This window comes from Cervus elaphus, chromosome 17, assembly GCF_910594005.1.
Source record: "Cervus elaphus chromosome 17, mCerEla1.1, whole genome shotgun sequence".
NCBI lineage: Eukaryota > Metazoa > Chordata > Mammalia > Artiodactyla > Cervidae > Cervus > Cervus elaphus.
Genome location: NC_057831.1, coordinates 40,877,075 through 40,904,253, shown reverse-complemented (window position 1 = coordinate 40,904,253; position 27,179 = coordinate 40,877,075). Strand labels below are relative to the sequence as shown.

Genomic DNA, 27,179 nt, shown 5'->3' with positions numbered 1-27,179 from the left:
ACTGTATATCCAAAGTCATTCTATATTCAAACCATGCAAGGAAACTGGAGACCAGCTGCCTCAAATTTGATTGCTGTATTTGCAAACAAAGTTCTGCCAAACCATATTCATAGTGAAATTCATCAAACTTTTTCCACTGTCTGCACAATTTGGAAATCCATTTGGTCTGAGCTCCCAGGCAAGTCCAATATTGAAAAAAGGTTTATACATATATAATAGAAGTATATAAGTTTACTTATACACACTATATTTCAAGGAAGTTTATGTAATAAATAAATATTAAATATAAATTCTCTTAACCATCTGTTAAGTTAGAGTTTAAACAAAGCCTTCTACAATTAGGCCCTTTGACATTTTTTTCAGAAAACATTTTAATAAGTGAAGGAAAATGGGAAAGCCCCAATAATTACTGGTTAGTTTTATCTGTCATACCTGTATTGCCAGGGTATATCCTCCTGTTAGAGAGATATGCAATGTGCTTGCCAAATCAGACTAATTGTGCCTCTGGATGTTAGTGAGACACTCCATGCCACCATATGAGTGTCAGAAAAAAATCTTTAAGCCTTTCCAGACATCCAGTCTTCAGTGAATATTATCATCTTGAAATCCCTGGTGTTCTACAAGGAGACTCCAGTATAGTGTGGAATTAACTCGCATAAAAGTAGCATCTGATATGAAAAGGTCTATATTTTAGTTATTCATATGAATTAAGATTTCTCTAAGCCATTTCCAAATAACGTTTGTTGATTCCTCCACTTTCAGAGATACCCCATCAGCAGTTGATGGGGTATCAACTGTTCTGTCTCGACTTTACCTTCCTTTTCTTTGCTGGCTCTTCAATATGTTTATAAGTTATGTCTAACATCATTCCATTCCCACATTCTCCCTTTCCTTTAATATTTTTTTCAACTCTTAAAACAGAAACACTCCTTTTCTTAATTCCATATCCAACATCCCCATTCGATTGCGTTTCCATCCATACTGCTCTTCTGGACAAATGACCTATGTTGAAAAAGATGAAATTGTTTTTACTTTAATGGAAGTGTGAAAGTGTTAATCGCTCAGTTGTGTTTGACTCTTTGGGATCCCATGGACTGTAGCCCACCAGGCTCCTCTGTTCGCGGAATTCTCCAGGTAAGAATACTGGAGTGGGTTGCCATTTCCTACTCCAAGAGATCTTCCTGACTGAGGGATCAAACCCTTGTCTCCTGCACTGCAGGCGGCTTCTATGCATTTAATTATCACTCACTAAGTGTGAAAACATTTTTTTTTCCTTTTTTTCACAAGGCCTTCCCTTTCTCCTTCCAACTTTTCTATTCCGTCTACATAGCAATTGTTGAGGCTTCTCTTCTGGAATATTCTCCAGGATACTGACCTTGAACACGCTACCCCCTTGCCTTAAGCAGAATCATTCATTACAATGTTTTGGGGCATATGTGTTGACTGTCTCTACAGGATATCCCTGTAGTGATGATCTAATGACACAATGACCTCAATGCTGGGTTTACTATTTCTACATGACCAAATGCATCCCTTCTTGTTCTCCGTCTCATCATTATATCAGTTACCCAACCTACAAATCTAGGAGTCACCTTATTCCTTTCTATTTAATCAAGCACTAAATCATGGTCATTTTACCTTTCAAAAAAAAAAATCATTTAAATATTCCTCCAGCATTTTAGTTCTACTAGAATTGACCTTGCACAAGCTTTACCTTTTTTTGACTAGAATATTATAAGTATAACCAATTTCACTATTTTAAGTCTCAGATTCCCCTTCCTCCCTCCTTTCCCCACATGCCTCATAGTCCACACTGCATCTAGAGGGAGCTAAAATACAAATCTGACTGTGTCATTTTCCTGCCTGAAGTCTTTAGTAACTTTTTATGTATTTCACATGTGTTAGAATGACATATTCAGCCCTTCACGACCTGGTCACTCTATACCTCTCCAGCCTCATTTCCGATTTCTTCCAAATTTATTCTTTATAATTTTTAGTAGAATGGAGTCTTCTAAGAGTTCCAGTAGTTCCTCAAATGCAGCATTTGGTTCCAGAACCTCATACCTTTGCTTATGTTGTTGTCTCTGCCCAGAATTATCATTCTGACTTTATTAGTTTTAATAATCCATGCTTATCATAGAAGACTGTTGCATCCCATTTTCCTTATAAATCTCCCTTGAACATGGTCCATAGTATGTGGCTACTCCTAAAATAACGAATATCCAGTTTGATTTAATAAAACAGCAATAGCAAAAGCACCAGCTCAGGTGGACAGATATATTTCAGTCACATCTCTGTCACTAACCATCTACGTGACCTTTGACATATTATTTAACTGCTTTGCTCCTAAATTCCTTTTGCCTATAACAACCTTTTAAAGTTATAATCTTTCCAAAGTTCTCTCCAGCTACCATTTTTCTGCATCTTTTCACCAGGAACAAAACATCTCAGAGTTGTCAGTAAATCAGCATAGTACAACTACAGCCTTGTTTATTGATCAGTCTTAGGTAAAGTGGCTTTTATATGAAGTCAATAAACTTAAAGGGAACAAACTCTCTGGTCTAGCTAGCCCAATCTTGTGGATTGCAGTGGTTTTTTGGTTTTCTTTCTACTAGTGAAAGATACCAGTTCTGGAAAGATAGATAAATCCTGGCACTGTCACTTACTTTGTGACCTTAAGGAAGTTACATGACCTCTCTAGGTTTTGTTAGTACTAAAATCAAAAGAATTGCCAGTAGAGGGCATAGGTCAAGCAAAAGTCACTACTCACAAAGTACATGGCACACATGTGGCAAAGATATTGTTGCTTTATCATCATCATCATTATCACACTAGCTCTAAGAGAGATTAGTGTAAAGGTAACCAAAGGTTCTCTAATATTAGGACCATCAGATCAATTAGTTCAGTCCTTTATTTTACAGATAAGGAGTGGTTGTATGACTTATCCAAAATAATTCTCTATCAAGTGATGCTACAAGAACTTAATCCTCTTCTATGAGTCACAGTTTAAGCTATTCTTTTTAGTTCGGGTTTCTGAAAATTTAGTTTTATTGCTATCACCCAGAGAGCTTATAAAACACAGATTGCTGCATCCCTCCCCAGAGATCCTGATTCAGTAGATTTGTTGGGCTGAAGAATTTGCATTTTAACAAGCTCCTAGGTATTGCTAATGATTTACTTTGAGTAGCACTGCAATAGATAACTCTGTCTGAGTTGGCTAGGAGGAGTTCTTAGCTTTCTTTAACACCTCACTCTTAGAAGTGGCAAAGAGAGAAAGGTGAGACCATTTATCTTGATTATTCCCTACTAGATTTTGTATGGATACAGCACTGCTGATGAATGGAGTCTGAGCTTTCCCCCCATCCTTGACTTCCCCAACTACACTCTTAGACAGGAGCATTAGTTTTCAGAAAAACATACTTCCCAGATTTATTTTATACAAATTACAGTTTGTTTTGGCTGACGTGTTTAGAGTCATTTTTGGAGCTTGCAAATGCACACTGAGATCTGCAGTGTCTGAAATGAGAAATTGACTCTGGGGCTCAGCATTTACTTCTGTGCAGTAGAAAACCTTGCAGATTTTGTACTTCGGTGGTGGGAGAAAATGCAACACAACCAAAAGCTACCTGCAAAGAGGATACACAGAGTGTGTTGAGGATTGGAACATTTCCACCTATTTATCTCCTCTGAGAAAAAGAAAACAGATTACATCCCCAAAGTTCATTTGTTAAGTTGGCAGTTTAGCACTCCTGGCACATATTTCCATAGAAACAATCATGTTCTTCTGGCTGCATTATGCATTACAAAGGGTTTTAATGAACTTACCTAGAAACCAAATTACCATTTGTAAAACAATTTCTATGGAAAAAAAAAATGTCTCCTACTTTTGCAGCAAGAAGGAATGAGTGGCTCAAAGCACAAGCAAGCAGTGCTTCTTGGAGAAAGAGGTGTTACAGTAGATTAGGTTCAATCTCAGCCCAACAAATTTGGAGCAAAAATGAAAGCCCTTTAAACCTCTCTCAGTTTCCTTATCTGCTGAGAGCAGATAATATACAGCTCACAGAGCCCTTGTGAAAATTAAATGGTGATAATATATTTTCAGCCTCTCTGCTCCCATATCTTGAACAAAGTAGGCACTCAATAAATGACTGTTGTTTCTTAAGGAGCCTGCAGGCTCTGTCTCTACCTCTTCACTTCCATGCCTTTCTTCACACACAGAACCATAGGCATGAAAGAGCACGGAAACAGGAGGAAGGATGGCCCTTCAAATCCCACCTTTCTCAATGAAGCAGAGCAATTCCGCTCAGCCAGTTCAAATCCCAAATTTTATACCTGGATCTATCTCAGCACTCAAAAAAACCATTAAGCATTCTCCATTTCAGGGCTCAAAAAGCAGATTAGTGACCTTTTCACATCACTCAAACATTTTTTTAGTGATTTTTTGAACTTCAGGTGCGTGTTACATTTTCAGCGTCTTCATAAGCAGTGTCTCAGACAATTTCATAGTATTTTCTTCTAGAGGAAATCTGTAATTTTTTTCTCTATTTACTTGTATGTTACATTTAAAGATGATATATTACATCCGTTTATGTTAATTAAGGGGAAAACTGTGTGTATTTATGGGTGAATATTTGCTGCTTTGAGTAGAGAATTCGGCAACATTCATCAGTGCATTATCTAGCACCTACTACATGTCAAGTGTGTTCTCAGTGCAGGGATTGGGAATACTTTTAAAGGGGATCATGCAGTATTGACCTGATATTGCCAAAAGAGTGAATCATGTAGAAAACTGGGGAAATTGGTCCAGGGAGAGGAAAGCACTGATGCAAAGACCTTGAGGCAGGAGCAGCCTTTGATGATCAGAGTGCATTGAAACCAGAGTGGCTGGAGTGAGTGAGAAAAGGGCAGTAATGAGAGATGAGATTAAGAACTTACATAAAAGACTCAGTGTTGCTGTGGTTTAGTCTCTAAAGTTATTCCCAACTCTTTTGCAACCCTGTGGACTGTAGCCCACAAGGCTCCTCTCTCCATGGGATTTCCCAGGCAAGAATACTGGAGTTGTTTGCCACTGCCTTCTCCAGGCCATCTTCCCAACCCAGGGATCAAACCTGCATCTCCTGAATTGGCAGGTGGATTCTTTAACGCTGAGCCACCAGGGAAGCCCTTGCTCCCATTACAGTATTTAATAACTGCTTGCTTACTTCTCTGCATTTTTCACTGGATGGTAGGCTCCAAGAGAGCAGAGCCTAACTCACTTGTGCAGATGGTATCCCCTGCACCTGTGTCAAAATTGGGCATATACTGAATGGTCAGTCATACTTTTAGAATTGTTTGGACTGAATGGAAAAACATAACAATCATAGCTGAAAATCCTTTAAAGAATTATCTCTCTCCTTTCTCCCCTGCACCCCAGTCTTCTGTACATGTACACAAACTGACAAACACCCCTCCCCATATACACACGTATTTGCATACTTGCACTTTGACCAACCTCAAACCAATTTGTGCTAGGATCACACCAGTCAATCCTAAAGGAAATCAACCCTGAATATTCATTGGAAGGACTGATACTGAAGCTGAAACTCCAATACTTTGGCCAACTGATGTGAAGAACCGACTCACTAGAAAAGACCCTGACGCTGGGAAAGATGGAGGGCAGGAGGAGAAGGAGGCAACAGAGGGTGAGATGGTTAGGTAGCATCACTGGTTCAATTGACATTAATTTGAGCAAACTCCAGGAGATAGTGGAGGACAGAGGACACTTGTAATCAAGGACACAAAGTGAACAAGACACTTCTGTAATCATGGTGGATGACATGGCATGCTGGAGTCCATGGTATCACAAAGAGTTGGACACGACATCAGTTCAGTCAGTCCAGTTCAGTCGCTCAGTCATGTCTGACTCTTTGCAACCCTATGGACTGCAGCACACCAGGCCTCCCTGTCCATCACCAACCTCCGGAGTTTATTCAAACTCATGTCTACTGAGTCAGTAATGCCATCCAACCATCTCATCCTCTGTTGTTCCCTTCTCTCCTCTTCAACCTTTCCCAGTATCAGGGTCTCTTCAAATGAATCACTTCTTCACATCAGGTGGCCAAAGTATTGGAGCTTCAGCTTCAGCATCAGTCCTTCCAATGAATATTCAGGACTGATTTCCTTTAGGATGGACTGTTTGGATCTCCTTGCAATCCAAGGGACTCTCAAGAGTCTTCTCCAACACCACAGTTCGGGATGGGGAATACGTGTAAATCTATGGCTGATTCATATCAATGTATGACAAAACCCACTGAAATGTTGTGAAGTAATTAGCCTCCAACTAATTAAAAAAAATAAAATTAAATTAAAAAAAAGCATCAATTCTTCAGCACTCAGCTTCCTTTATAGTCCAATTCTCACATCCATACATGACTAATGGAAAAACCATAGCTTTGACTAGATGGACCTTTGTTGGCAAAATAATGTCTCTTCTTTTTAATATACTGTCTAGGTTGGTCATTCAGAGAAGGCAATGGCAACCCACTCCAGTACTCTTGCCTGGAAAATCCCATAGATGGAGGAGCCTGGTGGGCTGCAGTCCATGGGCTCGCAAAGAGTTGGACATGACTGAGCTACTTCACTTTCACTTTTCATTTTCATGCATTGGAGAAGGAAATGGCAACCCACTCCAGTGTTCTTGCCTAGAGAATCCCAGGGATGGTGGAGCCTGGTGGGCTGCTATCTATGGGGTCGCACAGAGTCAGACACGACTGAAGTGACTTAGCAGCAGTAGCAGGTTGGTCATTACTTATCCTCCAAGGAGCAAACGTCTTTTAACTTCATGGCTGCAGTCACCATCTGCAGTGAGTTAGCCCCTCAAAATAAAGTCTGTTATTGTTTCCATTGTTTCCTCATCTATTTGCCATGAAGTGATGGGACCAGATGCCATGACCTTAGTTTTTTGAATGTTGAGTACTAAGCCAACTTTTTCACTCTCCTTTTTCAATTTAATCAAGAAACTCTTTAGTTCTTCTATGCTTTCTGCCATAAACGTGGTGTCATCTGCATATCTGAGGTTATTGATATTTCTCCCTGCAATCTTGATTCCAGCTTGTGCTTCATCCAGTCTGGCATTTCTCATGATGTACTCTGCATATAAGTTAAATAAGCAGGGTGACAACATACAGCCTTGATGTATACTCCTTTCCCAATTTGGAACCAGTCTGTTGTTCCATGTCTGTTTCTAACTGTTGCTTCTTGACCTGCATACAGATTTCTCAGGAGGCAGGTCAGGGGGTCTGGTGTTCCCACCTCTTTAATAATTTTCCACAGTTTGTTGTGATCCACACAGTCAAAGGCTTTGACACGACTTAGCAACTTAACAAAACAGGACCACACTTTAACCTGGAGAATGGATGGGTTTCCATATTTAACACAGTGATCAATTCTCTTCTTGGAAGTCTCTCATCTCCTGACTCTTATGAAAATATTACTTTCCAAAGTCTTCTTAGATTCCTCTCACTATTTTTGTCCTGGTACACTTGGCTGCTCTTTCTTATAAAATGTTGATTCTTTGCTCTTGTCTCTATATACGGCCCTCTTCCCTGAATACCTTATTCACACTTTTCATATGAGCAATTACCTTTAATAAATGAATCCCAGATTTTTATCTCTAGCCCTATCCTCTCTCCCAAGGTATACTTTCACAATTTAAGTGAGCAGCTCAAAGCTCTACTTGGAAACCCTGCAAATTGCACAAACATTACTCTTTTCAAACTTCAGTTATCTTTATCTCCCTGCATGTTCTTCTCATTTCCATTTTCACCCAGGGATGACTTGGTGTGGCTGGCTGAACACTCAAGTGTTTCCTGTCTCCTAAAAATACCACCAACCAGGAGAGTGCTCTTCTGCCGTAGGTGATTTGCCTTCTGGCTCTAACTGATTGATCCAGGGGTATTTTCCTGACCCAAGCGGGCCAAGCAGGATTTTCCTTTTTAAATATGAAATTTAGAGATGGATAAATACCAAGCTCAAGAGTGCCTGGATATGAGATTAGTCAAATGTAGCCTCCTCAAGTAGAGTCTAGTTACTGCTGCTGTGGGCCCACCTCAAGCTGCCTTCTTTCTGCCCCTTCCTAAGTTTTGGTTGTTTAGTTTTGATTTCAAGTTCATGTGGCAGTCTTGCATCTTTTTAATACATTTTCACCACCTTTTTTTTCCCCTCACTAGTCAGTTCCAGTAAAATGTTAACAAATAAATCTCCATGTTTTACAATCAGTTCACATCACCTCTGATGCCTCCTCTTCTCAGCACCTGTTCCACACTGTTCTTCCAGGTTCATCTCTGCACCTTTTCTGGTGCCTGTGCTCACCCCTATCCCCTTTCCACCTACTGATGTGACCTCTGAATTAGACCCTTGCAGTAGTCTCCTCAAGTATCTTCTTCAGTTTCTTTTCTCTCACTGCTGTGATTGTTTTTGTTTTAATTATTACCAGAAACAAACAGGACGTTTCTGTAATCATGCCACTCTACTGCCCAGAAACACTTATTAGAGCCTCTTAATTCAACTCTTTTAGATACTCATGACTCTTCATAGTTTGACCACACCCACGTTTCCAGTCTGATGAATTCTCTCTTGAACTCAATGTACTATAAAATGAAATTAGTTGCTAATCTCTGATTATGACTACTGCTGAGGCAATCCATGTGGTCTCAAATGCCTGCACAAGTGAAGAGCACTGTCTTATGCCACTCATTTATTCAGGCAAAAAAATCGTTATGAAAAGCCTAGAGTCACCAAGCACTCTCCTAGGTCATGCTGGAAGCAGTCTATACAAGTGCAAAGAGACAGGAAATGAAGGTGCTAACAAACATGTGAAAAAAAAGAAAAAAATAGTTCAGGGAAGGTGATGAGTGCTATGGAGAAAATAAAACAGCAGTTTACTAGAGTGATTGGCAGTAGTGACAGGAGACACAGCTTATCAGTACTGAGAAGACAGCATTTGAGCCTAGAAATTAGGGATGAGAAAGAGCAAGAAATAAGGAGACAGCCTTGGAGGAGTGAGTACTCCACACAGAGGGTCCTGAAACACCAAAGCCTTAGCTGGGAATAATCTTAGTTTATTCAAAGGATTGAAGGACTATGTGAGAGGAGAATCATGGTCTAGCTCAGCTCAGTTCAGTCACTCTTTTGCATCTGACTCTGCGACCCCATGGACTGCAGCACGCCAGGCTTCCCTGTCCATCACCAACTCCTGGAGCTTGCTCAAACTCATGTCCATTGAATCAGTGATGCCATCCAACCATCTCATCCTCTGTTATCCCTTTTCCTCCTACCTTTAATCTTTCCCAGCATCAGGGTCTTTTCTAATGAGTCAGCTCTTCCCATCAGGTGGCCAAAGTACTAGAGCTTCAGCATCAGTCCTTCCAGTGACTATTCAGGACTGATTTCCTTTAGGATAGACTGGTTTGATCCCCTTGCTGTCCAAGGGACTCTCAAGAGTTCTTTTGTGGTCTAACTCTCACATTCAGACATGACTACTGGAAAAACCATAGCTTTGACTAGATGGACCTTTGTTGGCAAAATGATGTCTCTGCATTTTAATATGCTGTCTAGGTTGGTCATAGCTTTTCTTCCAAGGAGCAAGCATCTTTTAATTTCATGGCTTGCTGTCACAATCTGCAGTGATTTTGGAGCCCAAGAAAAGAAAGTCTGTCACTGTTTCCATTGTTTCCCCATCTATTTTCCATGAAGTGATGGGACCAGATGCCATGATCTTCTTTTTTTGAACATTGAGTTTTAAGCCAGCTTTTTCACTCTCCTCTTTCACTCTTATCAAAAGGCTGTTTAGTTCCTCTTAGTTTTCTGCCATAAGGGTGATTTCATCTCATGTCATATGCATCTGAGGTTTTTAATATTTCTCCCTGCAGTCTTGATTTCAGCTTGTGCTTCTTCCAGTCTGGCATTTCTCATGATGTACTCTGCATATAAGTTAAATAAGCAGGGTGACAGTATACAGCCTTGATGTACTCCTTTCCCTATTTTGAACCAGTTCACTGTTTCATGTCTGGCTCTAACTGTTGCTTCTTGACCTGTATATAGATTTCTCTGGAGGCAGGTAAAGTGGTCTGGTATTCCCATCTGTTTAAGAATTTTCCACAGTTTGTTGTGATCCAGAGTCAAAGGCTTGAGCATAGTCAATGAAGCAGAAGTAGACATTTTTCTGGAATGCTCTTGCCTTTTCTATGATCCAGCTGATGTTGGCAATTAGATCTCTGGTTCCTCTGCCTTTTTTAAATCCAGCTTGAACATTTGGAGGTTCAAGGACTGTTGAAGCCTAGCTTGGAGAATTTTGAGCATTACTTTGCTAGTATGTATCATCTAGGGTGAGGGGCAAGTGAGATTAGTCTCAAACAGGATCAAAGAGAGACCAAAACATGATGACCTGGAATGTTATCCCCAATGTAATGGACAACTATCCACTGGAAGATGATAAGCCAGAAAGTTACATGAAAATACACACTAATTTGGCTGCCGTGTTAAAATAGATTATAGAGGTCTGAGAGTAAAAGCAGGAAAATCAGATAGGGATGTGTCACATAGAGTGGCTTGAGTCTAGGGCTATGTTAGGGGAATTAGTGAGAATTAGAGAAAGGTTATATTTTTTAAATGTTTTTTTATTAGCATATAGTTGCTTTACAATATTATGTTAGGTTCTGCTGTACAAGCTATATTTATACATATTTTTTATAGTGGAGACAACAAGGTTTGTCGACTGGATTAAACTGATGGGTTTTATATATTTTAGCAAATAGTAGACAATGAATGCTGTTGACTGACTCATTCATTGAAAGAAACAATCAACCCTCAAACTCAGACTTTATGAAGCATTTTCTAATGGACCTCACCCTCCTACTTCCTTGTTCCTCTTCTTCCTCTAAACTCCCACTCCTCCTATGCACACTTTCTCATGAACATTAATATTCTTCCTTGGATTTAGTGACTTATGTGCATTTCTTATCTCCCCTCCTGGTCTGTAAGTTTCTTAGTAATATTTGCCCCCTACAGTCCCTTTTTTATTTTGCATGGCACACAGTGTCAGTTATTTTGAAGACTGCATGAAGAAAAACACATGAATGATATGAAATAGGAATAACGTGAAGGTCAAATTTCTCAAGTGCAGAAATTATCACTGAGCTATGGGCATCTGAAATCTGAGGATCTTTCCAGATAGATTGAACAGTTGTGGAGCTTGGCTAGTTGAGGCTCTGCCTCACTTGGAAGCCCAGGACTAGCTGAGTGATTGAGAGTGGCTGTTTCCGAAAACCAAGCCCAGAAAGTCAACATGAAGCTGGCTTGTGTGAGAGGAGTCTCAAGGCTCACTTGGTCACATAACAGAAAAAGTGATTAAGTGTCATAACCACTTTATTTTTTTTTTTTTTGTCTTTTTTTTTTTTTTTAATTTTTTTATTAGTTGGAGGCTAATTACTTCACAACATTTCAGTGGGTTTTGTCATACATTGATATGAATCAGCCATAGATTTACAAATTGCAGTTTCTCCATATACCTAATGCATATAATAATAGAAACACCTCAGAGATGGCTTGTGAAAAATTACTAATAATTACTCTTAAAAATAGAGCACCTGCTGTATTGTCTGCAATAGCCTGAATGCTTTAACTGTTCTGTGTACTGACCCATTTATTGCTCCTGACAACACTGGGAGGTATATACTTTTATTCCAATTTTATAAATCACTAAAAAATAAATATAAATCACTGGAAAGCCCTCACCACAATATCCAACAGAGAGAAAACATTCTGTAAATACTGGAGAAAAAAATATGGATACGGAGCCAAACACTAAGTTTTAAAACCCAGTTTTCCTGCTTGTTTTTGACCTCAGTGCTCTCCTTTTTAAAGTGGACTGATAAAAAGCATAAATGAGACAAAGTCTGTGAAAGTCCACATAAAATTATAATGAAGTCCTGGATAAGTGTAGATTTTTGGAAAAAGTTAGAATTGATTTTTAGCTCAAGTGTGTAAGAATGAATCCTTGTAAATTCAGTGTCCTCAGGGGAGAGCATGAAATGAATCTTCAAAGAAAAAAGCCCCTCATTTACCACAGCTTTGTTATTGCAGGGAAAAGTCTTTGTGACTTGCTAAAGATTTGTGACTTGCTCATGTCCAGAGGACTGACAGCTTTAAGTAAAAATGAAAACTTCCATAGATGCAGATCTTGGCTCATTTCTAGCCGTATCCATCTTAGGGTGTTTGGACGAATTAATTAGAGTGTTACCTGTGAGTGCCTTTTCCCTTTTAAGAAGTGCCCCTTCCTCTACTATCTTCTGTTATCCTCCTGGAAATTTTATAAAGGGGGAACATTATCCCAGTGCTGCTACTCTAAGGATATATCTCCTGTGCCTCCTAGGCTAGCTCTGGGCTCACAGAAAACACCTGCTCTGCATCTAATTGCTTCTGACCACTAAAATGAGTGTAGAATGTCCCTTGGTCTGAGTATTAGCTTAAATTTTCTAAATTGTTTGCTGTTCCTTGTTAACATTTTCAAATGTACTTTCTTCAGAGTCTTTTCTTAGTGAAAATTAGGAGTTCAAAGACAGAAATGCTAATTATAGCTTCCTTTTGCTTCTCAAAGACAAGGTTCTTTTTATGTATATTAAACAGACATGTGTGTGCACATGCACACACACATGCATACACATATCTCAGTTGGCTTGCTTCTGATTAAATACAGTTTATTTTTGTGGATTTCAGTTTAGGGTTAGCTTTTCCCTTGTTATTTAAAGAGGTGTTTTCTGTTCAAAATAATTTGTATATTGTAACTATATGAGAGCCAGAGTAATGCTCCCCCAAGAACATCCACATCCTAATCTCCAAAATCCATGGATATGCTACGTTGTATGACAGGGTAATTAAAGGGTGACAGGGCAAAGCTAATTAGTTGCCCTTAATAAAGAAGGATTATCCTTGTTATCCAGACAGGCCTGATGGATTCACAAGGATAAATGAGAGAATGAGGCAAAAGAGTCTGATTCAGGATGATGCTACTTGAGAAAGACTCAACTCTCCATTGCTGGCAATGAAGTTAGAGGTGGCCATTAGTGAGAGAATGTGTGCAGACTCTAGAACCTGAAAACACCAAGAGAACAAATTCTTACCTAGAGCCTTCTAAAGGCGCATAACCCTATTGACACATGGATGTTAACCCAGTAAGACCCATTGCAGACTTCTGACCTCCAGTGTTGTAAGATAACAAATCTGTGTTGTTTCAAGCCACCAATTTTCTGTTAATTTGTTACTGTAGCAAAAGGAAACTACTACAGATTGATTTTGGCATTAGAGCAACATGAGTACAATTATTAAAAAAAAAAACACAACACACACACACAAGCAATCTGCAGCAGCGATAAGCTACCACACTGATTGACTAGCAGTTCTGGGAAACATGTACTTCTCAGAAGAGAAATGATTCCCTTTCTAACTCTCCAGGCCTCTGTTTACGGAGCTGAGGTGTGTATGTTAGTCACTCAGTCATATTCGACTCTTTGCGAACCCAAGGACTGTAGCCTGCCAGGCTTCTCTGTCCATGGGATTCTCCAGGCAAGAATACTAGAGTGGATTGCCATTCCCTTCTCCAGAGGATTTTCCCGACCCAGGGATCGAACCTTGGTCTCCTGCATTGCAGGCAGATTTGTTACTGTTTAAACTACTGGGATATTTACTTGACCTCTTTTAAAAAAAAAAAAAAAAAAATCAGGCTTCATCTTTTTGCTAAACAGATTTACTCAGACACAGCCCCCAGGATCACTTGCTGCTAGCTTGAAGCAGATCTTGGCAACTAGTCATCAGTTTGTCTGATTTGGGGTCCTAGCCACAGGTAGCACTCTTGAATGGTATTTGTGCCTGCCTGCATGCTAAGACACTTCAATCAGGTCCGACTCTGTGCAACCCTGTAGACTGTAGCTTGCCAGGCTCCTCTGTCCATGGGATTTTCCAAGTAAGAATACTGGAATGAGTTCCCATGTCCTCCTCCAGGGGATCTTCCTGACCCAGGGATTGAACCCATATCTCTTAGGTCTTCTGAATTGTCAGACAAGTTCTTTACTACTAGTATCACCGGGAAAGTAATATCTGTATATATGTAATACGAGGCCTGACCTTCATGGCCAATTAAAATGTCTTCTCTTTATTGAGGATTTCTCTGATCTCACTGGGAGGAATCTCTTTCTTCTACAGTGCCTTGTCCCTCCTTGCTTATATCTTACTGATTATGTAGACATCTTAGGTTCCCTGTTACAGTAGAAAGTACAGTGAATTGAGGGTCTAAAGACCCGGCTATAAATCCTGGCTGCTAGGCCCTGGCTAACTTTGTTTAGAGTTTGACTTAAGGAAGTTTGTCAAAGATATCAAAAGATTTTAAACATTCAGTGAAGTAGGATCATAAGTCACTGTGAAACACTACTTAGTCACTTAACCAAAATGACGATAATACAGTCAAAGGCAAATACAGAAAGTTACAAGAGATTACTTAAGAGATTAAGAAGCTTTACAATCAATTGTCAAAAACAACAGATCAATATTTCAAGAAAACTTTGTCTTCTTGTGAAGTCGCTCAGTTGTGTCCCCATGGACTATATAGTCTGCCAGGCTCCTCCAGCCATGGGATTCTCCAGGCAAGAATACTGGAATGGTATGCCATTGCCTTCTCCAGGGGATCTTCCTGACCCAGGGATCAAACCCTTGCCTCCCGCATTGCAGGCAGACTTTTTACCGTCTGAGCCACTAGGAAATCCCTTTGTCTTCTTAGCAAAGAGCAAATTCTAATTTTCCACCATTTTACCTTTAATAAAATTCATTAACTCAAGTAAATTCAATTTAATCTCATATAAAACTCTTTTTTCAAGGTTCTTTCTCCACAAATTTTTGTACTCTTATTAGTTTTTCCCTTCTTTTGTTTTCCATTTAGAAATAACCAGCTTCAGGACAAAAATCACTTTCTTTGTCCTTAAAAAATAAACAAACAAAAAAAGTCAATGTTTTGTACTTTCTCTTAGCAACATCATATATCTTCCTTTATTGATACAGTCCTTTTTAAAAATTTATTTTTAGGAAAATATTCCTCTTCATAGTATAATATTTCAGTCAAGCACAAAATGTTTTTACTAATTGTCTCAAATATATTTAACATTGCTGTAATAAGTGGTCAAAAGTAGGTAAACATAGACTTCCTTAGCAATTAAAGTTTCAGTATGTTATCTTATTTAAAGATGAACTAGAATTCAATGATTTTCCATCATTTCAATTGGTTCAGTGAAACTTTAAAGTTTCAAGTTACCAAAAATTGGAAAATTATTTTTAGGTAGGTGTATCATGGTGTTAGTCGTTCAGTTTTGTCCAATTCTTTGAGACCCTGTGGACTGTAGCCTGCTAGGCTTCTCTGTCCATGGAATTCTTCAGGCAGGAATGCTGGAGTGGGTAGCCATTTTCTTCTCCAGGGGATCTTCCTGACCCAGGGTTTGAACCTGGCTGTCCTGCCTTACAGGTAGATTCTTTACCATCTGAGCCCCCAGGGAAGCCCTGGATACAATAAAAGTATATTTAACATTGATGACTCTAAAGACATATCTGTTTAATAAATCAGCAACACAAACTTCTTTTTATTCATTAAAGATTAATCCTAGATCATGAGATCCTTTAAAGTTGGGACCAATTTATGTTATATTTAGAAATATTTGATTTGTAAGTGCTTACCTTTAAATCAGTTAAATAGAGCTCTTTCACAGAGTAATTTTGGTAATATATTCCAGAGGTAGAGATATACCATATTTTTAATATACACACAGACATACATATATATATATATATCTCCAGATAGATGCAGAGATCGCATGGTTTTCCTGCTTAAATTTAAAAAGGCCTCGTCTCCTTTTTCTTCTCAGTTTTGGGTCCGACTAATTGAGCCAAGAATGTAGTCTCAAGTGATGTTGGCTATGTTTTCATTTCAAGGACATGGTAAGAGTTATAATTTCAAGTTTTCTCCTAGGAACAGTTTTTGTTCTCTTGGAGTCAGAATTGTGAAAAGATGTTTTATCAAGTTCGTTTCTCTGAGTATGTAAGAAAACAGTTTTGGAGTGTCAAATGGGCCCCTTCCTGGTGATTTGGGGGCAAGATAAATACTTGCAAGTATTGACTGTACCCATTGTACATGAAGCTATCTGAAGTTCCAACCTGTGACTGTGCATCCAGGAGCTGGTAGGGTTTAGAAGCACAATCCCCTCCTCCTTTTTGTTTCATTTTACCATAAAGTACAAATCTTTCCAATTTAAAGCTACATTTAAAAGAAAAAAAGTTGAGCCAACCCAGTTGATTCAAAAGTTCCTTCTGCTTTCTTTTTGGTTTGTTTGTTTTAAACTTCTTATTTTGTATTGGGTTATAGCTGATTAATAAACAATGTTGTGATCGTTTCAGAGGAACAGCAAAGGGGCTCAGCCATACACATACACGTATCCATTAAAAAGTTCCTTCTGCTTTCTCTGTCTAGCAACTTCCCTATAGAATCCTTCCACCTAGGAAATATACTGGTACCCCCATAAGACTCCAAGTCTTAAAATTTTAACAGTTTAGGCAAAACTCAGAACTGTCACTTTTTTAAATCAATGAGGTCTGGATATCAGGAGAACTCACCAAAACACCGGAAGAATGATGGGAAGCCAGAGGGGCTCAAGGTGCTTGTGTTGGATATCAGCTCAAAGAAGACTTTGGGTGACCTCAGGTGGGTTTCTCTGATACCCTGTCAACTCTGCCAAGCAGTGCAGGTGGAAAATCAGTAACCAGTCTATAACTCAGGTTAAGAAAGAGTTTTATTCAAGTCAAGCTGAAGGTATAGCCTAGGAGACAGTCTCTCAGCTCTGAGAAATGTTCCACTGAAGCATGGCTTTAGCATAGTATTATACCTTACTAGAACATCAAACTTGGCAGGGGGTTATACTTTCAAAAGTTCAACAGAGAAGTACAGTTACAGATTAGCCCTACACAGTGGGGCGGTATGGAGAAGGAAATGGCAACCCCACTCCAGTATTCTTGCCTAGAGAATCCCCAGGACAGAGGAGCCTAGTGGGCTGCTGTCCATAGGGTCGCACAGAGTCGGACACAACTGATTCGACTTAGCACGCATGCATGCATTGGAGAAGGAAATGGCAACCCACTCCAGTGTTCTTGCCTGGAGAATCCCAGGGACGGCGGAGCCTGGTGGGCTGCCGTCTATGGGGTCACACAGAGTTGAAGTCGACTGCTAAGTCGCACGACTGAAGTGACTTAGCAGCAGCAGCAGCAGAGGGGCAGTATGATCCCAGTGTCTGGCAAGGGGACAGAGAGTATTAATATTGGCATCACAGGAAGAGAGGCAATGATCTGCATCTTCAAAGTGAGCATTCTTCACTTCTACTGCCAATTCATGGATTCAATGGGACACTCAAACCAGGAGACTGGATATTTAATTGTTTAATGGACAGCTGCATACATATTTTAAAGAAATTCATTCTAGGTACATTTACTAACCTTTCAGAAGAAGCCCTGCAGCTAAACAAAATAGCTTAAGTTCTGTCATATTTGAGTGGAAATTTGTCCAGGGAGAAGGAAATGGCAACCCACTCCAGTACTCTTGCCTGGAAAATCCCATGGACTGAGGATCCTGGTAGGCTACAGTCCATGGGGTCGCAAAGAGTTGGACACGACTGAATGACTTCACTTCACTTTTGTCCAGGGAACATTTACAGATCTTTGCAAGTAATTGGGAAACCTATAAATGAGGTATATAATATACTAAGGGTGTAAGTAAGGACTGGAATAGAATAGATGACATTAGAAGATTAATAGCTTTCATCATTTTACTGAGAAAAATCTTAAAATTAGAAGCGACTCTAAAGGTCATACAACAAACTTGTCTTCATTATTTGCCCTAAAAGAGCCCTTAAGTTAAGAGGTCTATTCCACAACTTCCCAAGACCATTTTTCTCTCCTGCCTAGGAGGCCTCAGTCTAGCCACACCACCATCATGAGCGTTGCCCTAGTGTGTGTCCATTTACATTCTGGGAAAGTCATTCTTCCTCTCCTCACTTATTTTTAGAGACCTAGATTAGTTTTTCTCTTCAATAGAACCTTCTCAGTGATGCCAGCCACACTGATGTCTTGCTTCTCTTAACTCCTATCGACTGAGAATAGAAAAACTTTTCAATAGAATTTAATTGCTTTTTAACTTCTTTTTTAAACTTCTCATTCTGATATTGCCTGTCATTAACAGTTCCAGAATCATGAAATATGGGGTGTTTTAAGCCAGTTTTGTCCACTTCCTAAATCCTTTGACAAGTTAATTCTACTCTTCTGCACCTCACTTTTAAACCTGTAAAAGATTAAAAGATTGGATTATTTGATATCTAAGTGATCTCTAGATATTTCAGTTCAGTTCAGTTCAGTCTCTCAGTCCTGTCCAACTCTTTGTGACCTCATGGACTGCAACACACCAGGCTTCCATGTCCATCACCAATGCCCAGAGCTTACTCAAACTCATGTTCATCAAGTTGTTGATGCCATCCAACCATCTCATCCTGTGTTGTCCCCTTCTCCTGCCTTCAATCTTTCCCAGCATCAGGGTCTTTTCAAATGAGTCAGTTCTTCACATCAGGTGGCCACAGTGTTGGAGTTTCAGCTTCAGCATCAGTCCTTCTAATGAATATTTAGGACTGATTTCCTTTAGGATTGACTGGTTGGACCTCCTTGCAGTCCAAGGGATTCTCAAGATTCTTTTCCAACACCACAGTTCAAAAGCATCAATTCTTCGGCATCCAGCTTTCTTTATAGTCCAACTCTCACATCCATACATGACTCTGGAAAAGCCAGAGCTTTGACCAGACGGAACTTTGTAGGAAAAGTAATGTCTCTGCTTTTTCATATGCTGTCTAGGCTGTCTAGGCTGTCTAGGTTGTTTAATATGCTGTCTAGATATTTATACAAATATAAATCAATATTTTTAAATTTAAATTTGACTTCACTAGTTCCTATGTGCCTTGTCATTCTACCTGTATTTTTGGAGATAAAATAGGTAGGTAAGTAAACCTATCCAACTTTAACATTTTTACAAGTTTCCCTGGTGGTTCAGATGGTAAAGAATCTGGCTGAAGTGCAGGAGACCCATATTGGATCACTGGGTCAGGAAGATCCCCTGGAGAAGGAAATGGCTACCCACTCCAGAATTCTTGCTTGGAGAATTCCATGGACAGAGGAGCCTAGCGGGCTACAGTCCATGGGTTCGCAAAGAGTAGGACACGAATCAGTGACTAACACTTTCACGTTAACGTTTTTCTCAACTTTGCTATATTTATTTTTATATTTGCATGTCAATACTACAAGGATCATTTCTTACCTAAGGAATATCACTTGATGAAACTTCAAACTGAAGCTACAAAAAAGAAAAGGAAATGATCAGTTTCAAGTTTCAGGGAACTTAGCTCAATCGAGATTACTGAAAGGATCACGATGTATTGATGCAAGGAAATTAAGTCTACTCCCTGACCCTCTCTCTTCTTCAGACTAGTTAATTGGTTTGATCATGCCTCCTTGAGTACATTTTAATTTTCCTAAAAGTTTCTGGCAATTGTTCAGAATCCTTTACCAGAGCCCCAGTGAAAAAACCCTTCAACATGGTGCAACGAGGACTGAGACTGAAGCAGTGATGAATGGTGAGGGGCATAGAATCTGGAACCCAGGATGCCTAAATTCAAATCTCAACTCTTCTGTCTCCTTGAAACCAAGTAATAATATTAATATCAGGGAATTATGAAAGAATTATATAAGGTAATATGTGTAAAAATTTTAGAATAGTGTCTAACATTTACAAGTTCTCCATAAATGCTAGTGGCTATTCGTTTTTGGAGTATATCAAACATAAATCCTCAATATCCCCCTTATTAAATGTGACTTTGTGGAGATAACATAATCTCAACAAGCCTTGGTTTTTATTTTTCTTTGAAATAGGGATACAATATCTAACTCTGGTTTGTGGTAAGAATAAATTAATTTATACATGTAAAGTACATAGTATGATGCCTGACTTAGAGTAACTGGGTGTGAAATGTTAGTTTAATCCTTTGGTATTCCTTTCCTATTCTGGATGTGGTAGTGGTGGTTTAGTTGCTAATGTCCAACTCTTGCGACCCCATGGACTATAGCTTGCCAGGCTCCTTTGTCTATGGAATTTTCCAGGCAAGAATATTTGAGTGGGAAGCTGTTTCATTCTCCAGGAGATCTTTCCAAACCCAGGGATTGAACCTACGTTTCCTGCATTGGCAGATGGATTCTTTATGACTGAGCCACCAGGGATGCCCATGCTAGATCCTCCTTACAATGTAAAGAAAGGAGTGAGCCTGGGAATGGAGGGGAAAAGTCAGAGCATATTTTAATATAATATCATGGGTTGGGGCTGAAAAATTACTGCAACAAAAGGATAGACCCTAATTTGGAGTTGTTGTTTTCTTTTAATAATATGCAACCAACTATTCTTTTTTTTTTTATTTTTGTTATTTGGAGGCTAATTACTTTAAAATATTGTAGTGGTTTTTGTCATACATTGACATGAATCAGCCATGGATTTACATGTGTTCCCCATCCCGATCCCCCCCTCCCACCTCCCTCTCTACCCGATCCTTCTGGGTCTTCCCAGTGCACCAGGCCTGAGCACTTGTCTCATGCATCCAACCTGGGCCGGTGATCTGTTTCACCCTAGACAATATACATGTTTTGATGCTGATCTCTCGAACATTCCACCCTCGCCTTCTCCCACAGAGTCCAAAAGTCTGTTCTGTACTTCTGTGTCTCTTTTTCTGTTTTGCATATAGGGTTATCATTACCATCTTTCTAAATTCCATATATATGTGTTAGTATACTGTAATGGTCTTTATCTGTCTGGCTTACTTCACTCGGTATAATGGGCTCCAGTTTCATCCATCTCATTAGAACTGATTCAAGTGAATTCTTTTTAATGGCTGAGTAATATTCCATGGTGTATATGTACCACAGCTTCCTTATCCATTCGTCTGTGGATGGGCATTTAGGAATATGCAACCAACTATTCTTTTCCAAAATGCCCCTGGAGGAACACTCTTCTCCAAATGTTTGCCATTTCCCTGAGATTCCTCAGATGAAGAATGAAACTCTTCAATGGTGTTGTTATCTTACAAATCCTGCACTGGGGGCTGCATGTGAAAGAACCATTGTATTCTTTGACAGCTGCAGGATCCTATAGCTGGAACCAACAAAAAAAGTTCAGAAAACCAAGTGACAAATGAAACCAATGTAGAGAGGAAAGGGATGGGCCTCCAAGACTCTCAGCTGGTGAATCCTACACTAGGAATGTCATTGTCCTAAAGGGAAATACTGCCTGAAATTAACAAAATCAAACCCGTGGTGCTTTATCTGAATTTCAAGCAAGGTTGGGATTTCTTTCCTAGAAAATGAGATATGGCAATTTTAAAATACTTTGCCTAACTCTATAAATCAAAAGGTCAATTGACAAATACTTGTTGAAATCGACTGAAGCGCGTAAAAGGAGAATAATAAATTTGGGTGTCAGACTGAGGGTTTCCCAAGTGGCTCAGTGATAAAGAATCTGGCTGCCAAAGCAGGAGATGCAGGAGACTCGAGTTTAATCCCTGGGTTGGGAAGATCCCCTGGGAGAAGAAATGGCAACCCACTCCAGTATTCTTGTCTTGGAAATTCCATGGACAGAGGAGGTTGGTGGGCTACAATCCGTGGGGTCACAAAGAGTCAGACACGACTGAGTGACAGAGCATGCATGCAGGTCAGACAAAATGATATTCAAACTCTAGATCAATTACTGTCTAGCTGTGTGGCCTTGACTAAATCATTTAATCTCTCTGTACCTCAGTTTTTCCAACTGTAATGTGGTATTGTGTAGGATTAAAACTTATAGTTTGACTGACCTAATTAATTTTTGCAGCTTTTTTAAACTTTTGACTTCCCATAGCTAGCTATATATTGGCAGGAATTTCAGAGAATGGTAACTTAAAACACTTATTTTCTCATCAACTTCTGAGAACTGCTTCTCCTTAACTGGCATGGTGATACAACTGTAAATAACCTGTTTAGATGGGTAATTGGTTGGACAGATTGATAGAAAGAATATCTCCTATAAGCATATTATGCATAACAAAAAGCACTGTTTTCAGAGCCAATTTTAATGACCTAAAGTTGTGTGTACCAGTTATATTCTTGGAATCCAGAGGAGAAAAATAGCCCTGTGGGCTTGGATGTTCCAAAGTCTTTATAGGAAAAAGACTGGATCTAGACTTAGGAGCAGCAGGACCAGAGAAGAGCAAAGTCATCTCATCCATCTAGGCCCAGCAGAGCCTCTAAAGAGATGGCACGTCTGTCATAATCCCACAACTACTCTGTGCTGAGCAGGGGAGCACCAGCAGCTAGGCTCAGCTCTCCATGTTGTGTTAACTCTCAGGTCAACCATGACAAGGAGGCAGCTGCATCCCCATCCTGGATTTAGAAAACTGAGACTCAGAGATGGAGCAGTTTCCCCCAACTCACAGAGCAAGCAAGTGACAGAATCAGGATTTAACCCAAGCCTACTTATCCTGAAGCTTGTATATGATCTATTATTTCCAATAATGATGAAAGCTACCATCATTGATCCTTTCCTCCTCCATAAAGTCTTTGTCCTGTTACTACCGCCCACCTTTCCCCAGGTGGAGCTGACTTTCCCTTCTCATGCTCCCACTGTATATTTAAAGATATCTTCTCTTCTACTCACTGTATCTTCAAAGATATCTTCTACTCAAGGGAGAGAACATTTATGGGTCACATTCCATTCCATGCCTGACTTCTCTGTTAACCTGTAAGTCCCCAAAGGATAGGACTGGACCTTATTTCCCATTTTATCATTCACATATCGTCCATAGCTCAGTGCAGTGCTTAGTCGCTCAGTCGTGTCCAATTTTTGCAACCCCATGGACTGCAGCCCACCAGGCTCCTCTGTCCATGGGGGTTCTCCAGGCCAAAATACTGGAGTAGGTTGCCATGACCTCCTCATAGCTCAGAGTAGCAGCTTAATAAATGTTAAAGACTAACTGAATGAAAGAATGAATGCTCATTGCCTACCAAGCAATGCACCCCCAGGTTTGGCAAGTTGACCTCTTTATGCTTCCAGTTCCTCACCTGTAAAATGAAGATGACCATAATATCTACCACACAGAGCTGTGCATGTGTGCATGAAGTCACTTCAGTCATGTCTGACTCTTTGCAACCCTATGGACCATAGCCGGCTTGGCTCCTCCATCCATGGGATTCGCCAGGCAAGAATACTAGAGTGAGTTGACATGCCCTCTTCCAAGGAATCTTCCCCACCCAGGGATCATACCCAGGTCTCCTACAACTACCTGCACTGGCAGGTGGGTTATTTACCACTTATACCACTTGAAAAGCCCACGTAGAGATGTAGGGATGAGTTAATGAACTAATATGGATTGGGGTTTCCCTGGTGGTCCAGTGGTTACAATTCTGAGCTTCCTCTGCAGAGGGCATGAGTTCAGTCCCTGGTTGGGGAACTAAGATCCTACAGGCTGCAACATGGATGAACACATAATAAATACTCAGTAAGTATTATTATTATTATTATTATGACCACTCTAAGCTCCTAGAAGTGAAGTGAAGTGAAGTCGCTCAATCGTGTCCGACTCTTTGCGACCCCATGAACTGCAGTCCACCAGGCTCTCTGTCCATGGGATTTTCCAGGCAAGAGTACTGGAGTGGGTTGCCATTTCCTTCTCCAGGGCATCTTCCCGACCCAGGGATCTAACCTCGGTCTCCCGCATTGTAGACAGATGCTTCTACTTCTACCGTCTGAGCCACCAGGGAAGCCCCTAAGTTCCTAGAGTTCCCTTTAAATAGAAAACTTTAAACAAAGCACTGAAGTATCATAAGCACAACTTCACAGAACAAGAACTGTTTTCAGAGTGGTTAAGTGTCTTGCAAAATATCACACAGCAAGAAGCGGCCAAACCAGGAAATGTTCCCTGGGGCCTCAGACATTCCTCATAAGCCCCTTATGTCTCCTAGTGAGTTTCAGGGGCTAAAAATCCCTTCATATACAAAGTGCCAGTTGATTCTTTCCACCACCACTCTTGGGCTGAGTTTCAGCACAGAGGAGATAACCCGCAGAGTGACTAAGCTGGTGTGGTTCCGACATGGCCCAGAATCCATGCCCCCAAAGCGCCCTAGGCTGCTAGTGTGTGGTTCGGAATAGAACGCCCCGTGGGATCTTTCAGGACAAGCGCGACCCACGCTTACCTGATGATAAGAATCACCTAGCTTCTAGTTTAAGAACACAAGCTCCAGAATCTTCGGAATCAGAGTCTCCACAAAAGATTCTTTTAACAAACACCCGAGTAACGTTTATCATCAGAGAAGTTTGTGAAACTTTGCTTTGAGACAGGCTAAAGCAAAAATTTAAGGATGATAGTAGCGCTCACCCTCCAGGGGGCAGTTACTGAACAGCCGTTTTCTTACCAGGTACTGCTCTGCCGCACCCCCCCCCCCCCATCCACTTTTGTAAATATGAGGACTAAATCAATCTCCTTAATAATGCTCTCAATCATGTGTCAGCAGGGACCAGAACAGCCCCAGTGGAGGGGCAGGTGGGCGGCGGCTTGGATGCTCCCGCTTGAAAAAAGCCACTGAATTATGAATATTTTTGCCTCTGCACTTTTCTCTCTAGAAAAGCTGCCCCTGGGCTTCCGCAGGGGCTTTTTAAAGAGGCTATAGACACCAACCACCAAAATTGAATTTTTCCTAGCATCCCAAGAGTGAGCGGGTCGAGCTGCCTCGCGGAGCAAGCTCAGGAAAGAGAGAGCCGCTGCTCTGGGGAAAGGGGGACATTCGCAAGCTTCCCAGGCAGCAAACTAGCTCGCAGACAGCTCTACCCACCCAGCCCCGGGTTGCGGCATCAGCGCACGGAGCGCCGCTGTGCTCTCCCGGGCAAGTTTCCTAGGAGTGTCCCTTCTCTCCACGGACACTGCAAAGTCTCCAGTTCTCCAATAGATCTTGCCCTCGCAGCTCTGAAGTCCAAGTACGCGCTGGCAGCAGCGCAGAGTCCCGGGCCGGCGCGCTGCGGTGGAGGGACCCCATCAGGCAAATGCTAGCATCAGTATGAGAGCCTGGACTTCAGCCCAGGTCGGTCCTCACCCCGGGGGGCCGCTGCTTTGCCCGGTGCATCTTTGAGGAGCTGCTCACTTTTCCCCCTTGCGAGTCTTTGTTCCCAGCGAGATATTACTCGGATTCTCTAATTAACTCCCTCCATTCCGAAGGAGTTCGGAGGCTGGGATGCCTCTACCTGCTTGAAGGATGTTGACTCTTGAGTGGGAGTCGGAAGGACTGCAAACAGTGGGTATTGTTGTGATTATATGTGCATCTCTGAAGCTGCTTCATTTGCTGGGACTGATTGATTTTTCAGAAGGTAAAGTGGTCGCTCCCATCTGTGCCGTTGGTCAGGTCTGGTTCAGAACTGGATACAGACGCTGCTGAGTTGAGGAGGCTTAAAATACGCAAAAAGTTTTAAAATATGCATGCTTGACATGCAGCAGCCTAGACAATTCATTTCTGTTTACCCAGATATTTGACATTGGAAAGGAAGGGATATTTGCCATTATCTTTCTATCTGAAATTTATTTGAGTTTAGGGTGCTATTATGGGTTAAATGTACTTCTAAGGTGGGAAATTAGGGCTCTCTCTACTCCAGGGTGATAATACAGGTTGCTGTTCTGGTTGTCGAGTTTCATGTTGGCTACCACGCCTTAATGTCATTAGTAATTCCATCCTCTGGAGGAGTATCCTGATTTGTGAGAGAAATATGTACATTGGTGCCTCATTAGTTAGGAGATGTGCAGGTGGAGCTGAGTTATTGATTATGATAAAAAAAAATGGGTAAGCTTTTGATTTAAAACTGAGTTAATGAATGCTTAGCAAAATGTGCTTTGAACACTTAATTTGCAAAAGTGTTTCATTTACATTTCCCAGTGAGCCACTTTGCTCATTTGTCTCTTGAGTGAAAACCCATATAAGCCCAGGACAGCATTGCTGCTATCAATAAATATTTTATCCTCCTAATATGAATTTTACTACCAAAATCAATTCTACTATTCAAAGATTGGCAAGTTAAAAAAAGTTGTAACTTCTTTTTAATAGTGATATATATATTTACAGATGTATGTATCATTTTTCATTGAAATAACATGCTTTGAATTACTTAAACCTTAATTATTGATGTCAGTTCTACATCCAAGCTATTCTTTATTCTCAAGTGAAAGAACGGAGTTCCTGAGACATTTGGTAATACCTTCCGGATAAGGATAAGATCTTTTACTGCCGAGTTATTTATGCATATTCACTTCTCACATTGTGTGTAATGTGGGAAGATGATGAAAATATTTAAGCCTGCCTGTGTTCCTGTGTTTCTAATCTTTCTGACAGAGTTCAGGAGCTTAGCTAAGATGACAGCATCCCAAACTACATCTGGTATACAGGTTGTTGCTGTTAATATGTTAATAATGGTCAGTGTATCTTATCTTCAGAAAGTCTTTCCTTCTACAAGTGGGTCCATTAGATTCTACTGTTTAGACCAGTGTAAGCACATCAGAAGTTCTCATGCAATTTTCATATCTTTTTTTTTAAGTCTTCTTAATATGTAACAAGTTCTGCTCAGGCACACATAAGAATAATATTGTAATAGGATTAAATAAACCCTCAGAAAATAGAACTTCTGTAGTTTTTTTCTCATATTACACAGTAATTTTACTTAACTGTGGGAATAATTTTATTTAACCTCACATTTTTCCTGAGAGGAAAGCAATACAGAAACAAACTTTTTTCTAAGTGCTGCACAATGATCTGGCATTATTTTGAGATGTCTGCCTCAACACTTTCTAGTGGTATCGTAACAAAATACAGATAAGATCATTTTAATTTATGTGATTGGAATACTTTGCTTCTGTTTCATTTCTTTACCATTTTAGTTTTTGTTTTCTGGAATCCATTGAGCCATAGGCCCCAGTTTTAGTGCGCTATACTCAAGATGGTTTTGTTTTAGATCTAGATGAAGCATAAAG

At 40.3% G+C, this 27,179-nt stretch overlaps 1 protein-coding gene across 5 annotated transcripts in view; it reads left to right on the top strand.

Moving 5' to 3' along the window:
• Positions 1 to 27,179, top strand: part of KCNIP4 (potassium voltage-gated channel interacting protein 4) — a 1,258,052-nt gene that overhangs the window by 1,002,875 nt on the left and 227,998 nt on the right. Inside the window, exon 1 of one of the 5 annotated variants that reach the window (XM_043871384.1) lies at positions 25,119 to 25,531. The exons of the other annotated variants lie outside the window; for them this stretch is intronic. Within the exon in view, the coding sequence (XP_043727319.1) occupies positions 25,420 to 25,531 (112 nt within the window). The 5' untranslated portion in view covers positions 25,119 to 25,419. Of the gene's footprint in view, positions 1 to 25,118; positions 25,532 to 27,179 lie in introns of those variants that run through there. 5 annotated transcript variants of the gene reach the window in all.